The 19125-nt window shown below is 40.3% G+C and overlaps 1 protein-coding gene across 6 annotated transcripts in view; it reads right to left on the bottom strand.

Moving 5' to 3' along the window:
- Positions 1-6183: 6183 nt before the first annotated feature.
- Positions 6184-19125, bottom strand: part of BCAR3 (BCAR3 adaptor protein, NSP family member) — a 117742-nt gene continuing 104800 nt past the window's right edge. For 4 of the 6 annotated variants that reach the window (XM_032652952.1, XM_032652943.1, XM_032652958.1 and 1 more), the window contains 4 exons: positions 18438-18609; positions 15658-15769; positions 10156-10368; positions 6187-6822 (listed from right to left, as the gene is read on the bottom strand). In XM_032652952.1, coding sequence (XP_032508843.1) covers positions 6644-6822; positions 10156-10368; positions 15658-15769; positions 18438-18609 — 676 coding nt within the window. In that variant the 3' untranslated portion in view covers positions 6187-6643. Of the gene's footprint in view, positions 6823-10155; positions 10369-15657; positions 15770-18437; positions 18610-19125 lie in introns of all 6 variants that reach the window. The other 2 variants (XM_032652934.1, XM_032652926.1) reach the window with 1 other exon arrangement.

Raw genomic sequence — 19125 nt, forward strand, 5'->3', positions numbered from 1 at the left:
GCCTTTGTCCTAAATTATGACTGGCACCAACCAGCCATTGCTTACTTCTTAGTCGGCCAATGTGGGGGACACAGCCTTGGGTGTGGAATGAGACAGACATAAAACACAAGCTCCCAGTTGTGGCAACCAGGATCATCAATCCACACCCAACTTGCTCCCTCTTCCTCACATTCTCTACTCTCTTTCCTCTAGCGGGGTGCTCCTGCCACTGTCTCTTGGCATACAGCCTGCATCCAGATGGTACTATTCTGTCCAATGAGATGAGATGAGGATCAGCTGCATGTCCTCTCTCTCCAGGTGCCAGACAACACATTAGTAAGTTAATAACTAGCAACTGAAAGGGGGAAGTCATTGGAAGAGTTTGCAGCCCTGTGTTAAATCATGGAGGCATTGTTCAGCTGATGGCAGCCATGTCGAGCAAAAAATTATACCAACTCAACTATTTAATGAAATTATTTGGAAGTTATTAGTGATTGATGAATTGTGCCACTTTCATCACTTGATAAACAGTGTTATGTAGTTTAAAGAATAAAGGGGATTATTTTACTTGATTTGCACATTGATTTGCACATTAATTCATGATTCATGTATTATTAATATCCCACTTGTTAAATATTTTGCATATTGCATGGTGTCTTCTGAGAGTTGCTTTTTTCACTCAACAGTATTCTAAGATTTATCCATGTTTATGCATAGTTCATTTTACTGCATATAGTATTCCATTATATACATATACAGAATTTATCCATTCTCCTGTTGATGGGCATTTGGGCTATTTCCTGAATTTTGGTAGTATGAACAATGCTCTTATGCACATCCATGTGCATGTTTACTGATACAAGAGTTTCTCTAAGATCTATACCTAGGAGAGGAATTGCTAAGTTATGGGTTATATTTATCTTAAATTTAAAACGGTAATACCGCATTTTCCCCTTAAAGTGATTATAACATTTTTACATACCTACAAGTTGTGTATAAGGGTTATTTATTCTCCATATCCTGACCAACAATTTAAGAGTAAGACTTTAAAATTTTTTTTTCTTTTTTTTTTTACAGTTCAATGGATGTAAAATAGCATTTCATTATAATCTTAATTTGCTTTTTCCTGACTATTGATGAAGTTGAACATCTTGTCATATTTACCATTTGTGTTTCCTCTTCTGTGAAAAGCCTGTTTATATCTTTTGCCCATTTTATTCTTTGGTTGGTTTCTTTCCGTATATATTCATGGGAGTTCTTTATGTATTAAAGATGCTAATAGTATTAGTTATCTCTTGCTGTGTAACATAGCTGGTGACTCTGGCTCAGAGTTTCTCAGGAGGTTGCAGTCAAGGTGTTGGCCAGGATTGCAATCATTTCAAAGCTTTGACTCAGACTGGAGAGTCCACTTCCAGGATCATTCACATGATTGTTGGCAGGCCCTGTGGACCTCTTCATAGGGATGTTCACAGTGTGGCATCTTGCTTCCTTCAATGAGTGATCCAAGAGAGAAAAACTCAGGATGGAATCTGCAGTCTTTTATAACCTAATCTCAGATGTGAATACCATTACTTCTATGTACTTGGTGATGCAAACCAACCCTGGTATACAACACAAGGATGTCAACATCAGGTGGCAGGGAACATCTGGGGCCATCTTGGAGGCTGCCTACCATACTAATACTTTGTTATTTTTATGTGTTGCTGATACCATCTTTCAGTTCTGTCAATTTATCTATGATATCTTTTGATGAATAGAAGTTCATTTTAATGTAGATTGATCAATCTTTCATATTGAATGCTTTCCTATCTAGTTTAAGAAATTCTTCATTCAAAGTAAAAAAGATATTCTGGGGCTTCCCTGGTGGCGCAGTGGTTGGGAGTCCGCCTGCCGATGCAGGGGACACGGGTTCGTGCCCCGGTGTGGGAGGATCCCGCGTGCCGCGGAGCGGCTGGGTCCGTGAGCCATGGCCGCTGAGCCTGCGCGTCCGGAGCCTGTTGCTCCGCAACGGGGGAGGCCACAGCGGTGAGAGGCCCGCGTACCGCAAAAAAAAAAAAAAAAAGATATTCTGTATTTTTTTCTAAAAGTGTTATGGTTTTGCCTTTCACATGTGGGATCTTAATTCATCTAGATTTTATTTCAGTGTATGATATAAAGTAAGGAACATCCCCCCCGCCGCCTTCATTTGCTTAACCAGTTGTTCAAGAATTATTTATTTTAAAAAATCATCCTTTCCTCCACTGATGGGCAATGTTACTCCTGTCATATGTCAAATTTCTAATGATAGTTTCTTGATTACTGTAACTTAATCATGAGCTTTTATATTTGATAGAACAGATTCCCCCCTCCCGCCGTCTTATTTTCCCAGGATGGTCTTGACTTCCTTGCCATTAAAGTTTTAGGAAAAGCTTATCAAGTTAGCTTGAAAAGTTGTATTGAATTTTGAGTGGGATTGCATTGAGCACTCAAATGCATTGAGTGCATTGAGCTTATAGATCGTTTTAAGAACTAATATATTTAATATATAATATATTCTAGTTTATGAGCATGGTTCCTTCGTTTACTACTTTTCAGTGGTTTTCAGATTTTTTAGAATAAAGTTAAAAAATTTTTTCACCAAGTTCGTATTTTGTTACAAATATGCCTAGGTATCACATATTTTTTAAAATGTTTTAATGTGTTATTATAAAATATTCAGAAAATGTATAAAACATAAATGTACAGCTTAAGTTATTAGAAAGTCAATAACTTTTGAGTCAGGCAATAAAGCATTACCAGCACCTCAGAAACCCACCACATCCCTCTCACAAATTATACCCCGTTCCCTCTCTCATAATTATCCTGACCTTTTTAAAAGAATTTTCAATTTCTATGTATTTTTATGCTTTATGTCTCTTGTAAATAGTATAAGATTTTTAAAAAATTATTTTATTTTTGGCTGTGTTGGGTCGTCGCTGCACGGGGGCTTTCTCTAGTTGCGGCGAGCGGGGGCTACTCTTCGTTGTGGTGCGCGTACTTCTCATTGCAGTGGCTTCTCTTTGTTGCGGAGCGCAGGCTCTAGGCACACGGGCTTCAGTAGTTGTGGCTCGTGGGCTCAGTAGTTGTAGCTCGTGGGCTGTGGAGCGCAGGCTCAGTAGTTGTGGCACACAGGCTGTATTGCTCTGTGGCATGTGGGATCTTCCCAGACCAGGCCTCGAACCCATGTCCCCTGCATTGGCAGGTGGATTCTGAACCACTGAACCACCAGGGAAGTCCAGGTGGTTTTGTTTTAAATTTAGTTGGTCATCTCTGACTTTTAACTGGAGGGTTCAGTCTGTTTACATTTATAATGACTGTGGATGAGTTCGGACTTATTTCTGCCATCTTTGTGCTGCTATTCATTTCACTTTTCAACGTCTCATATTTTTTGTTTGTATTCTCCTTTTTTTCCTCTACTAGTTTGAAACTTTGTAATTTCTGTTCTTGTAGTATTTAACCTTGATATTTTGCATACTTACTTAAAACTTAAAGCTAATCAGTATCTTAATCCTTCTACTGACTAAAAGAGTAACACTTTATCAGAACTCTAGTAACTGATCACCCCACTCCTGGTGTGTGCTGCTGTTTTAATTGACTTTTTAACATCACATAGTAGATACTATTTTTAGTGTTTGGATACACCTCTAAGTTTAGCAGTTTCTCTGCTCACCAATCCTTCTTAAATCTCAGACCTTTCTTCTGGATGAATTCCTTCCTCTCCACCTCCCTTTCCTTCTTGAGCTCTGCTGAGATGCATTGGGTCCTTCTATTTCAAATCATTTAACTCTTTTAATCTTTCTCTTCTGTTTTTCCTGTTCTTATTTCTGCTGTATTCTGGGCATGGTCTTCAGATATGTCTTTGTGTTCATTTAAAGCTTCAGTTGGATCTAATCTTCTGTTTATTATTAGCATCCATTGGGTTTTTGATTTCATTATTATACATTTCTAAAGGGTATGTTTAGTTTCTCTTAACCTCTGATCATTTTTAATACTCATTTCCTGTTTGAGTTCATGTTTTCTTTATACACATCCATACATGAATGCTTTGCATTCAAAATATGGTAATTCCAGCATCTGAAGGTGTTGGGGTTCTAAATCTTTTTTTCCCCAGCATTTTATTTTTCATGGCACTGCTTCTGCTTGTGTGTTTTATTTTTAATTTTTTTTTTTTTTTTTTTTTTGCGGTACGCGGGCCTCTCACTGTTGTGGCCTCTCTTGCCGCGGAGCACAGGCTCCTGACGCGCAGGCCCAGCGGCCATGGCTCACGGGCCCAGCCGCTCCGCGGCATGTGGGATCCTCCCGGACCGGGTCACAAACCCGTGTCCCCTGCATCGGCAGGCGGACTCTCAACCACTGCGCCACCAGGGAAGCCCTAATTTTGCTTTTTTTAAAAAATAAATTTATTTATTTTTGGCTCTGTTGGGTCTTTGTTGCTGTGCACAGGTTTTCTCTGCTTGTGGCGAGTGGGGGGCTCCTCTCCGTTGCCGTGCGCAGGCTTCTCATTGCAGTGGCTTCTGTTGCACAGCACGGGCTCTAGGCGCACAGACTTAAGTAGTTGTGGCTCACGGGCTCTAGAGCACAGGCTCAGTAGTTGTGGCGCATGGGCTTAGTTGCTCCGCGGCATGTGGGATCTTCCCGGACCAGGGCTTGAACCCGTGTCCCCTGCATTGGCAGGCGGATTCTTAACCACTGAACACCAGGAAGGCCCTGCTTATGTCTTTTATATATATATATATATATGTATATACACACGTGTGTGTATATATATATGTATATATGTGTGTATGTGTATATGTATATGTTTGTTACCACTGTAAATCAATTTCTTGGTTTTGAGTTTTGTAAATTTTGTGAATTTTACTCCAGACCTATTTGAGAACAGGCTTGTAGTTCCAAATCCTCACCAAAGACCATTATCATTATTTTTCTTCTTGTAGCTATTCCCTGGGTAACCTCTCTTTGCTGGCAGATGGATTTCTTTTCCAGCCTATTAAGGATCCCTACTTAATGGAGGCATTTCATGTGCAGCTCCGCTAAGACACTGTCTCCCGGATCGCTGAGTTGATGTCAGTATTTGCCTCTAGGGCCACCCAGGTTTTTAAGTTCCTCTTACAGAGTTGATTTAAATTTGCTGTTCCTTTTGATGGGTGAGGTGGGGAGGAGAGGATTGTTCCTTGGGGATTTCCAGTTCATTCTATCAAGCTTAATAGTGCATTAAAAGGTATGTTTTTGAAAATTTAGTTACAGTGAGAGGGTTTTCTAAGAGTATCTGAACCACCATATTGCCAGAAGTAGAAGTGTGCTTTGGATTTTTCAGGAAATAAAAAATGATGGCTTTTAAAAACTGGGAGAAGGGCTTCATGATTCTAGGCCCCATTAATGGAAATAGTCCAGGATTTGAAACTAATATTTCCATTTTATTAAATAGACCACAATGAGAGGCTTGTACTTAGTTCTGGCAGGCATATTCAAGATGACCAATAATAGGGTGATGGTTAAATTATAGTGTAACTTCTGGAACCAGTCATATTTTTTCAAAGGCTGTCAGTCATGGTGAAATTTTTGCAACGTATTTGAGAAAAGTGGGATATAATACTATTCTCTATGGTCCCCAAATTATTTAGAATAGAAAAAGCTAATTGGTAAGTGACAGTTGGTGGCAGAGTGATGATAGAAGTTTAATATTTTAAAGTCTTGTATTCCAAATTTTCTACAATAGAAAAAACTTGGGGCGGATACTGATAAACTAGAACGTATCCCCTTTGGGAAGTCAAAAACCTAGAAAACAAATCTGGAAAACTCATACTTATCAGCTAGAGGAAAAGGTAATTATTTTGAAATATGTGAAATAATGTCATGAAATATACTAACATTTGGTGCTCACTTTGTACCAGGCGCTGTGCTGCACACGGGACTTGACTTGAGGAGGTTAACTTGACCAAAGTCCAACTGCTAGCAAGCACCACAGATGTTGTTGGAACCTAGGTCTTCTGGAGCCAGCTCTACCTTGTATTCACCTCTGTCCCCTAAGCCAGAAACCTTAAAATTTCCATACCACTCTCATTGATTTTGGTTTACTATCATCAATCAGGATGTAGTGGCACAGGAAGAGGGTGCCCCAGGAAGGTAGGAGGTAGAATTATTATACTACTATGAATTGTTTAATATTAAAGAGACTGGATACAGCTGTTTCACAAAAAGATATATTTTCATATGACTATTTACATTTTTCATATTTAGTTAAAGAATATCATACAACTGATACCTTCTGAAATGTTTCATGCTTTTAAACTCTTCTATTTACACTTATCTGACATGGAATTATTAAAACTAAAATGGTCAAATACCTCGGTAATAGAAAGCAACCAGCCAATGTAGCTGGGTCTTCACTTAAATTTGTTGATCAGCATTAGCAATAGTTACCTTAATAAATTATCATTCATTTTAAAGTCAGTAGTAATTTTAAACAATTCATAAATAAGTGTGCTCTGTGCAATTTACATGTTTAATATCCTGCGGATACTAAAAGCTTGTATGTCGTCAGATTCGCACATTATTACCTTACTTTATCAAAGGATAAGCTTTCTCAAAGAAGAAACTGGATAAGCTTGAAATTATATCCTAAGGTCCTCTGGAGAGTCAGTTATCAAAGCTCTGCCTGCTTTATAGGAGGAGGTTCCAATTTACGTGAGAGGGCAGTTAAAATCTGGTTGAATTTCTCATATCTCTCTGTCTGATTGACTTGTGCACCTTTGCTGCCCCATAGCAATCTCATTTGGAATTCAGTCTTGAAGATTTCACTCATTTCTTCATCTGGTTGAAAACCTAGTAAAAACAAAACCAAAAAAACTTACTTCAGTTCTGCTTGAAACAGTGTGGAAAATAGACTGAAAACTTGCTTGTTTTAAAGTAGGATCAAAATGAACATCTCTCAGAACTTTCAAAAAATGCCCCCAAGGAAAAAAAATACAGGATCTACTCTATATAAAGGTGGGCAGAGCCCCGCCCCCCCTCCCAAGGACCTGAACACCTTCAGAGAAAGAATAACAAGTAAACTCACTAAGACGTGATAGAATAAAATTCGTGTGCACAAGCCACCATGGGCCGTAGTGCTGTGAGGAGTGTTCAAAGTACCTTTTTTTTTTTTAACAGCTTTATTGTTGTATAATTTACTTGTCATGATTCACCCATTTTAGCTGTGGTTTGTACAGTTGCACAACCATCACCACCACTTTAGAACAATTCCATCAATCACCGTAGAAAATCCCCTAGTACCTCTTTGCAGTCAATCCCTGTACCTACCCCACACCACAGCCAACCACTAATCTTTCCATCACTATTGCTTTGCCTTTTGTAGAAATTTGATATAAATGGGATTATATAACATGGATTTTTTTTTATGTCAAGCTTCTTTCACTTTGTCTTCTTTCACTCAGCATGATGTTTTTAAGATTATTCCATATTGTTGTAGTTATCAATAATTCATTCCTTTTTATTGCTGAGTAGTATTCAGTTATGTGGACATACATACCACATTTTGTTTACCAACTGATAAGACATTTGGATTGTTTCCAGTTTCTGGCTATTACGAATAATGTGAACATTTGTGATTAAGTCTTTGAGTGGACATTTGTTTTCACTTCTCTGGAAGTGGAATTACTGGGTCACATGGTAAATATGTGGTTACTTTTAAAGAAACCATCAAACTCTTTTCCAGAATGACTTTACCATTTTATATTCTCATCAGTAACGTGAAGAGTCCAGCTGTCAACTCTTGGTATTGTCATTCTAGATAGCACGTGGTGGTATCTCACTGTGGTTTACATTTCCATAATAACTAATGCTTTGAACATTTTTCCATGTAGTTTATTGTCATTGTATATCCACTCTGGTGTAGTGTCTATTCAAATCTTTTGTTGATTCAAATCTTGTTTCTCTTCTCCTTGAGTTGTAAGATTTCTTTAGATTCTAGATATAAGTCCTTTATCTGATGTATGTTTGCCAAATATTTTCTTCTAGTCTGTGGTGTGCCTTTTCACTTCCTTAATGGTGAATTTTAAAGAGCAAAATGTAAAATTTTGATTTATCAGTTTTCTTTTATGGTTCATGCTTTTTGTATCTTAAGAAATTTTGCCTAACCCAAGGACACAAGGAACTTCTATGTTTTTTTATAGAAGCTTTACACTTTAGCTGTTACATTTTGAGTGTAAGCTGTGACGTCAAGATTGAGATTCTTTTTTTTGTATATGATAATCAGTAGTTCCAGCACCATTTGTTGAAAGAGAACTTTATGCAGTGAATTACCTTGACACTGTTGTCAGAAAACAATCTACAGTCACATGTGTGGGCCTGTTTCTCAACTCTCTTTTCTGTAAGAGAAGATCTGCTCTACTTACGGCCAAGGATGCTCAGTCAACTCTATTAGAGCAGGGGAAACCTCTAGCCAAAGCATCATGCAGGCATATGTTTCTCATCCTTGATTACTGCTGGAGTAGTTGGCTCTGTCATTAAATATATTATCATCTAGATCATGGTATCTTCGTGACGGAGAGGATTATAGAAGGCTTCTATTCCATTCATCCATGTGATGCCAAAATATCTTTGGCAGATAACCAGCCAGAGGCCAGATGACAACTTCCACTCATTCAGTTAATATGCTTTGAGCCCCTACCCTGGGCTGAGTGCTGGGATATGTTGGTGAGCAAATCTCTGCCCTTACTGGGCTCACAGTCACTTCTAGCAATGAGAACTTGCTATGAAAACCAGTAGCAGGATCAACTGAGAAATACCATCAGATGCCTTTAAGGTGATTTGCTGTAGAACAGCTTAGAGCATACTTTTCTCAAAATCCACCCTAATATATTGGCTTAGGCAACATCTAATGTAATATACTTATTGGTTTTGTATAAGCAGGCATTCCAGTATCTGGTGAGTTGAATTACAAGCTTTTATGGTTTGAGTCCTACACTGCCAACCCTGAAGAACTTTCTGAGGAAAAGAAAAGAAACAGGTATGTAGTGCTTATACCTACAGCAGACACAGTGCAAATTGTTCAGTCCCAAATTCTATTCTGAATTAACAACTTTGTTTCAGGTTGAAATAACTTTATTTCAGGCCTCTCCTGCCCCATATAGTTCTTAACCTTGTGGATCAAACTGTGGGCCCTTGAAGACTGTTAAAAATTATACAGTGAGGGGCTTCCCTGGTGGCACAGTGGTTGAGAGTCTGCCTGCCGATGCAGGGGACATGGGTTCGTGCCCCGGCCCAGGAAGATCCCACGTGCCACAGAGCGGCTAGGCCCGTGAGCCATGGCCACTGAGCCTGCGCGTCTGGAGCCTGTGCTCCGCAACGGGAGAGGCCACAACAGTGAGAGGACCGCGTACCACAAAAAAAAAAAAAAAAAAATTATACAGTGAGGAAGAGAAAATAGTCACCCCTGATAACTGTGTTGGTAAAGCCCTTATTCTTGTACTTGCCTCCTAAATGGTCTTTTTGCCTGCAAGCTTCAGTCTTCTGCCTTCCTCCACAAAGATGGCAGACTGAAAACAAATCTGACCATGTGATAACATCCTCCCATGTTTAAAACCCTTCACTGGCTCTTCCTCAGCCACAGTCCTACATGGAAGGCCTTCCCACCTGTATCCCCCTTCTTCTTTAACCTAGCTGGCCACTCCTTAAGACACACTTTACACTAATACAAAGCCAAGTACTTGTGGTTCGTACTTTTCTCCAGGCTCTCTCAGTGCCTTTGCTTATGTTGGACCCTCTGATGCCAAGAGCAGGGGAGCTCACTTGCCAGTGTTCTGGGAAGAATACAGATTAGTCAGATACAACTCCCAACTCCTCATGTTGGCCCATCACCTTTTCTAATAGTGGTTATCAGAGGTACTAATGGTAAACAAGCTGACAAATTCTTTCTTGATCCTTTCTCTCTGTTTATACCACTGGCACAAGAGAGAGAATACGTAAAAGGAAGGGAGAAGTAGGATCCCTAAGACAGGAACTAAGAGTAAGTAGTGATCAACCATACAGGAAATGGAATTCCCATGCCTTAATCTTTCCTACTTGGTCTCTTTCTTATTGAGAGCACCCATGCTTTTTCATTCCTTCATTCCAATTACTGTGCAGAGTAGACAGCTTACTGAAACCAGCTCTTACCTGCCAGGATCCTCTCAGCATTCATCCGGTAGCTGTCGGCAGCTTCTGCCATGAGTCGGGCTGTTGCCAAATGGTTCAGCATAATCTCACAGCTTTCGTCGTTTTTTTCCCACATGTCAGTTCCTTCAAAAGTGACAGCCTCGCGCTCCATTAAGGTCACAAGAGGCATCAGCAGTGGGACTGATATATTGTTTGGGGGAACACACGTAGACTCTGAAAAACAAGGGGTAAAGTTTTCCACGTCATGCTTTCTTTCCAAGTAAAGTGCAAAGAGTTCCAGTTGAAGATGGCAACGTAGGAGTGTCCTGGGCTCACCTCCTTCTGTGGACACACTGAATCTGTGGCTAAATATGGAACAACTGCCTCTGGAAAAAACTAAAAACTGTCTGAATAACTGTCCGAATGCATTGCATAAATGAGAGAAGGTCGACATCAAAGCAGGTAAGAGAGGCTGGGAGACTATCTCTCTATAAACCCCACCCCTGGCACAGTGACCCACAATCGGGAGGGAACTCAAAACCTGGAGCTTCTCCATGAGGAGCAAAGGGCTTGAACCCCACATGGGGTACCCCAGCTTTTAAGACCAGCACCTGAAAAATAAGCCCCCAAAACATCTAACTTTGAAAACCAACAGTACTCAGGTCTGCAAGACCCACAAGGCTATAATCATCTGAGAAACAGGTCTTAAAGGGGCTTGCAAGCTTGGACTCACCTGCCCCAAGGCTCAGTGCAGAGGCAGCCAATTGAGAATTATGCAAATGAGGCTCATTTGCTAATCTTAAAGCTTTAGCCCGAGAGGCAGGCTTCTGGTTTGGCAAACAACTGGGACCTATGAGGCTCTCTCAGCAATGGAGGCTAATGGATGACGCAATCTTTGTGCTCTCCCTCTGCCTTGCTGCACCTCACTGATATATCCCAGAAAGTAGCTCATACCCTTGTCCGGCATTCCAATATCTCCAGCTGCCTCCAGAGGACACCTCTAAATTGCCTAGCTCTGATGGCCAGTGGGGCTTATTATTGCCAGGGGTCCTATTGGACTGTAACCTTTGTAATGCCACAAGATAAGAAAATTACAGGCCAATATCTGTGACGAACGCAGATCCACAAATCCTGAACAAAATATTTGCAAACTGAATTCAGTACATTGAAAGGATCATATACATTGATCAAGTGGGATTTATTCCAGGGATGCAAGCATGGCTCAACATTCACAAATCATTATGATATACCACATTAATAAAAGAAGGATAAATGATTTTTCTGCATCTACTAAGATCAAATTATTTTTAACAAAATTCAACATCCATTTATGATAAAAACTCAACAAAGTGGGAATAAAGGGAATGTACAACAACATAATAAAGGCCATATATAACAAGCCCACAGCTAACATCATACTCAATGATGAAGAGCTAAAAACTTTCCCTCTAAGATCAGGAAAAAAAGGATGACTATTCACGACTTCTATTCAACATAGTATTGGAAGTCCTAGCCAGAGTAATTAGGGAAGAAAAAGAAATAAAACCATCCAAACTGGAAAGGAAGATGTAAAACTATTACTATTTGCAGATGACCTGTTATATATAGAAAACCCTAAAGACTCCACCAAAAAACTGTTAGAATAAAGGAATTCAGTAAAGTTGCAGGATACAAAATATACAAAAACCTGTTGCATTTCCATATGCTAATAACAAACTAACAGAAAGATATTAAGAAAATAATTCCATTTACAATTACATCAAAAAGATCAAAATACCTAGGAATAAATTTAACCAAAGAGATGAAAGACCTGTACACTGAAAACTGTAAGACATTGATGAAAGAAATTGAAGAAGACACAAATAAATGGAAAGATATTGTGCTCCCGGAATGGAAGAATTCATACTGTTAAAATGTCCATACTACCCAAAGTAAACTGTAGATTCAGTGCAATCCTTATAAAATTCCAATGGCATTTTTCACAGAAATAGAACAAACACAATCCGAAAATTTATGTGGAACCACAAAAGATGCCAAGGAGCCAAAACAATCTTGAGAAAGAACAAAGCTAGAAGCATGACATTCCCTGATTTCACACTACATTACAAAGCTATAGTAAAACAGCACGGTATTGGCATAAAAACGGACACATATATCAATGGAACAGAATAGGGAGCCCTGAAACAAAACCACACACATATGGTCAATTTGTGACAAAGTAGCCAAGAATATACACCAAGGAAAGGACAGTCTCTCCAATAAGTGGTGTTGGGAATACTGGACAGCTACATCAGGGAAGTGCAAATCACAATGAGATATCATCTCACATCTGTTAGAATGGCTGTTATAAAAAAGACGAGAAATAGCAAGTTTTAGCAAGGATGCAGAGAAAAGGGAACCCTTGGGCACTGTTGGTGGGGACGTAAATTGGTGCAGCCACTATGGAAAATGGAGGTTCCTCAAAAAGTTAAAAATAGAGCTGTCATATGATTCAGCAATTTCACCTCTGGGTATTTACCTGAATAAAACAAAAACACTAATTTGAAAAGATACACGCACCACCTCCCTGCCCCATTCACTGAAGCATTATTTGTAAAAGCCAAGACATGGAACCAACCTAACTGTCCATCAATGGATGAATGGATAAAGAAGATGTGGACTCATGCTCTTGGACTGGAAGAATTAATATTGTTAAAATGGCCATACTACCCAAAGCAATCTACAGATTTAATGTGATCCCTATCAAATTACCCATGACATTTTTCACAGAACTAGAATAAATAATTGTAAAATTTATATGGAGTCACAAAAGACCCAGAATTGCCACAGCAATCCTGAAGAAAAAGAACAAAGCTGGAGGCATAATCCTCCCAGACTTCAGACAATACTACAAAGCTACATTAATCAGAACAGCATGGTATTGGTATGGAAACAGACATATGGATCAATGGAACAGAATACAGAGCCCAGAAATAAATGCATACACCTATGGTCAATTAATCCTTGACAATGGAGGCAAGAATATACAATGGAGCTAAGACAGTCTCTTCAGTAAGTGGTGGGAAAGCTGGACAGCTACATGCAAATCAATGAACTTAGAACATTCCCTCACAGCATACACAATAACTCAAAATGACTTAAAGACCTAAATATAAGACATGACACCATAAAACTCTGAGAAGAGAAAATAGGCAAAACATTCTCTGGTATAAATCATAGCAATGTTTTCTTAGTCTCCCAAGGCAATAGAAATAAAAGCAAAAATAAACAAATGGGACCTAATCAAACTTACAAACTTTTGCACAGCAAAGGAATCCATAAACAAAATGAAAAGGCAACCAACAGACTGGGAGAAAATATTTGCAAACACTGCAACCAACAAGGGCTTAATTTCTAAAATATACAAACAGCTCATACAACTCAATAACAAAAAAAACAACCCAATCAAAAAATGGGCAGAAGACCTAAATAGACATTTCTCCAAAGAAGACATACAGATGGCCAATAGGCACATGAAAAGATGCTCAACGTTGCTAATTATCAGAGAAATGTAAATCAAAACTACAATGAGGTATCACCTCACACTGGTCAGAATGACCGTCATCAAAAAGTCACAAACAATAAGTGCTGGAGAGGGTGTTGAGAAAAGGGAGCCCTTCTACACGGTTGGAGGAAATGAAAATTAGTGCAACCACTATGGAGAACAGTATGGAGGTTCCTTAAAAAACTAAAAATAGAGTTGCCATATGATCCAGCAATCCCACTCCTGGGCATATATCCAGAGAAAACTCTAATTCAAAAAGATACATGTACCCCAGTGGTCACAGCAGCACTATTTACAACAGCCAAGATGTGGAAGCAACCTAAATGTCCATCGACAGATAAGTAGATAAAGAAGATGTGGTATACACATACACACACACACACACACACACACAAAATGGAATATTACTCAGCCATAAAAACGAATGAAATAATGCCATCTGCAGCAATATGGATGGACATAGAGATTACCATACTTCATAAGTGAAGTGTGTCAAAGACAAATATATGATATTACTTATGTGTGGAATCTAAAAAAAATGATACAAATGAACTTATTTACAGAATGGAAACAGACTCATGGTAATAGAAAACAAATCTATGTTTACCAAAGGGGAAAGAAGGGGAGGGATAAATGAGTTTGGAATTAGCAGATACAAAGTACTAAATATAGGGACTTCCCTGGTGGTGCAGTGGTTAAGAATTTGCCTTCCAGTGCAGGGGACACGGGTTTGAACCCTGGTCCGGGAAGATCCTACGTGCCACAGAGCAACTAAGCCCGTGCGCAACTACTGAGCCAGCGCTCTAGAGCCCATCAGCCACAACTACTGAGCCCACATGCCACAACTACTGAAGCCTGTGCTCCACAACAAGAGAAGCCACCGCAATGAGAAGCCCATGTACCGCAAGCAAGAGTAGCCCTGCTTGCCACAACTAGGGAAAGCCTGAGTGCAACAATGAATACCCAACACAGCCAAAAAATAAATTTATAAAAAAAAATACTATATATAAAATAGGTAAATAACGTCCTATTTTATAGCATAGGGAACTACATTCAATATCTTGTTATAACCTATAATGAAAAAGAATATGAAAAATGATACATATATATGTATAACTGAATTATTTTGCTGTACATCAGAATCTAACACAACATTGTAAATCAATTATAACTTCAGTAAAAAAAGAAGATGCATGTGTGTATACACACACACACATACATATATACACAATGGAATATTATTCAGCCATTAAAAAATAATGAATCCTGCCATTTGTAACAACATGAATGCAACTTGAGGGCATTATGTTAAGTGAAATAAGACAGAAAAAGATAAACACCATATGAGCTCACTTACATGTGATACCTAAACAAAACAAAAACAAAAACACCCTTTGAGCTCATGGATATAGAGAACAGATTGGTGGTTGCCTGAGTAGGGGTAGGGGGAGAAGTGAAATGGGTGAAGGGGATCAAAAGGTACAAATTTCCAGTTATAAAGTGAATAAGTCCTGGGGGATGTAATGTACAGCATGGTGACTATAGTTAATAATACTGTATTGCATATTTGAAAGTAGCTAGCAGAGTGGATCTTGAAAGTTCTCATCAGAAGAAAAAAAACGTTTTGTAACCATGTACGGTAACAGATATTAACTGGTCTTATTGTGATCATTTTGCAACATATACAAATATGAAATCATTACGTTGTACACCTGAAGCTAATATAATGTTATGTAAATTACACCTCAATTTATAAAGTTAAGCACAAAATAAGGTAACTAGTAGCCTATGTCTTGTTTTAGCAACTGCAGACCTACAAGCGACGCTGTCATCTGATAAAAGCCTTGGTGACCCATCAACAGTCCTGCAGATAACTGAGAGCCTCATAATATGCCCTGCTAAATGCTTCGATCAAACCAGAACAGATATGACACTGCCAGAGCTGCCACCAGACCCCCTTGTCCTGATCCTGTGCTCACCTCTGCCTTCGTGCAGGATTTTGCTAAAAGGCTTCAGCTGTTTCTCATAGAGGATGGCGGTTTGTGTGTACTGGTGCCGCAGGGCAGTCCACGTTTTTTCTAACCTTGTGATCTGGAAGAAAGAAAGGTGTTATCGTTTTGGAAAAGGCTCTTTTTAAAACTACCTCTTTGCTTAAATTTTGGAATGGATGATAGAGGTACATGGTAAAAACTCAAAGCAGTTGAAAGGAGTGTAGAGAGAAAAGCTGATCTCCACCCCGACCCTGCTCCACATTGCTCTAATAACCCATGAGACACACACACCTTTTACAATAAATGTGTATCATACTACACATATTTTCCTGTTCATTGTTTGGAAATTATTCCGTGTAAGTACATATAAAACAGCATAGAACAGTCTTGTTTTGTTAAACTTTTGCCTAGTGTTCCATTTATGCATAAACCATAGTTTAACTAGTTTCCTGTAGATAAGCGCTTTAAACATATTTTTCTATTACCAAATATCTGGAGGATAAATTTCCAGAAGTGGAACTACTGGTTTAAAAAATACATGTATTTTGAATTTTGATAGGAGTTGCCAACTGTCCTCCACAGAGGTTATACTGATGTAAGGATGTAGAATATGACATACAGCATTTTAATGTTACTTGTAAGTAATAAAGTCTGAGACGTGGAAAATTGCCTAGACCATATGATGCCACTACTCATTCCTTTTCATTTCTTTGGGAACAATTTAGTCAAAACCAACATATGCCACTGACTCTGACTGCCCTAGATAAATGGTCCCCCACTCACACCTTCAAGCAAGCCCGTGTCTGACCTTTTCTACATGAAACGGAGGGAAGGGAGCTAATATTTATGGAACGAGAGCCAACTCTGTCAGGTATTTGAGGAATTTCATTTAATCCTCACCATGCCCTATGAGGCAGGTATTTTGGCTTCATTTTACAGGTCAGAAAACAGAAGAGATTAGGTAACTTGCTCAAGGTTTCATAGCTGCTAAATGGCGGAGCTGAAATTCATTTCCTTGGGCTCTAAGAGCTCCCTGTGTATTCCAAGAGGAAGGTGAGAAAGGATCACCATCAGCAGATTTGTTGGGAAGGAAAGGATGTGGCTGTTTTTCCTCTGGCCTCCTACCACCCTGCCCTCTCTCCTCTTCCCCCTCCCTGAAGCGTCTGCCTTTCTGAAAGGAGCCCTTGTCTCTGGGCTAGGCCCATCTCCTGGATGCTCCCTCTTGACCCCAGAAGCTGAGAAGAGAAGGAGCAGGTTTAGACGATGGCGTGCAGAAATGACGTGACTCCTCTCGGGTTTTTCCTGGGCCTGCCACTCCCCTCCCCAAGCAGGGCCCTGAACACCCTAGAGGCCTCTGCCCCCTCATTGCTGAAGTACTCCAGAAGGGAGGAGTCTGATGCTGCTGTGTGGGGGGAGGCAGCCATCTATAAAGGCATGTTTAGGTGCTTTGGGGTAAGTCCCTAATTGCTGAGTTTGATGTCATGGACAGCAACCATGTTAATGCCACAAAACACCCCCTTCACTACTCTCGGAGAAAGCTCTGGGCTGGGGGGCCTATGCATACAGCTAGCCTGTTAGCCCTCAAAATTATAGGCAGTTTTGGATAAGAGAAAATAAATATGATGTAAATTAAAAACACCCAAATGAAAAATTATAACTCCTGTTAGTATAGCAGAAGTCAGTATATCATGAAAATATGGCTGAACTTGCTTATTTCAAATATCACCCCTATACAGTCCCAGTGCATCTAAAGAATTTTGAAAGCTCTTGGTATATTATAATTGGAATTGACCCCTCTCAAAATTTCCTGGTGAAAGCATGAGGTTTTTCAGCTTCTTGTTTGAAAGGTGACCTCGCTTTCGTGCAAGGAAATTATGTTCCTAACATGCCCTGACTTAGCAACAGTGCCCCAGTGGCAATGGTGGATGTTCAGTGAGCACCCGGCAGGATTTCAGAGACAATCTGTGGCTGTGAAACAGCCAAGCTAAATGAGCTGTGGTTTTGGTGTTAGGGGTTGCACACTGGCCTTGTGGGACTGTGATCTCATACTCGAAGTCGCCGAGTACCTAGGGCTTAACACAACGGAAGTCTGAAAGCTGACTCCTAGGAGTCAAGACAACAGGACCACTTTCCTCTGTGAGGTCCATTTGACTTCAAAGACAGGTTTTCAGTTTTGACCCTCCTCCTAAGAACAGTCTGTCAAAGCAGATAAATTCAAAGTGTCCAATTTCAGAAACTCTGCTTAGGGGGTTATATAGCAGATGGGCCAGGAATCTGAATTTTTTAACAGCAGAGTCTGTTTTAGGTGATCTGAGGAACATACTTTGAGATAAATCACTCTAGGGATTCTTAGAGATCAGTTCCCCAAACATCCCAGTTTGTCAGTCATTACCCCAAACTGCCCGCACGTCCGGTGACCCAGACAGAAGCAGTCTCTTTCTTATACAACACACCCAAGCCAGACGTGATCATCCTAACTGGTCCTTCAGGAATATCTATAGTTCCTGAGGATGACTCTTCTTATCGTATATCAAAGAGAAAGTGTAGGTTGTCAGCAAATATCTGCTGTTTTTAAAAACAGAGCCAAAATACTTGGGACACTGCTCTTGTTTGCCCCCTAATTAAAGCAGCTTTCACTAAGATACGATTTACCTTTTGAGGTTAATAAAAATCATCTGTGATTTGCTAAGCATGGGCTTGCAGACCACTTTGCAGAACATTAAGTGCACGCTGGCCCACAGGGCCGCACAAAGCAAGTGAGAATTTACCTGCGGCATTTCCAAGGCCTTCATGATGGCCGAGAAAGAATAGAGGTCCCCCATGGAGTCTTTCAGCTCCACTGCCACCTGGATGATCCTATTGAGGGTGGCTGCTCTGTCCTCCAAAGTGCCCGTGCAGCCCAGAATGTCCACTGCAATGCCGATGGCCATCGTGTTGTGTCTGAGAGGGAGGAAAACAGCAGTCAGGCCCAGGGCCAACAGGACTAAGAGGAAACGAAACCAAATTGGCCAGGGAAAGGACTGGCTTTCCACCGTTTGCTGCTATCGCCCTGAGATGTACTGGCAGCTCAGCCGGTTTGGTTGCTGATTTCAACAGAGAGATCGCCCCCATCAGGTTGACTGCAGCAGGGCCCCGGGGAGGCCTCAGTGGGTGTCCTATGGAGAGTCAAAAAGGACAGATGCCCCAGCACAGGGCTGTTCAGCCCTGGAGCAGGGGATGTAAAGAGGGCCCTCCTGGGGTGAAGCTGCTCAAAAGTGCAAGAGGCTCCTTGTACCTTCCACCGTGACAGGTCTGCGGAGACGCCACGTCCCCCAACACACTGGGGAATCCCTTCCTCAGGGAAGCCCTGGGCCACCTCCACTGAGCCCCCTGGACTGGGGGATGCAAGGGACAGAAAAATGAGAGAACATGCTTGATTCAGGAAGACGACATGGATGTCAGAACAAAGAAAGAAAT

The sequence above is a fragment of the Phocoena sinus genome, chromosome 1, assembly GCF_008692025.1.
Source record: "Phocoena sinus isolate mPhoSin1 chromosome 1, mPhoSin1.pri, whole genome shotgun sequence".
NCBI classification, from domain to species: Eukaryota; Metazoa; Chordata; class Mammalia; order Artiodactyla; family Phocoenidae; genus Phocoena; species Phocoena sinus.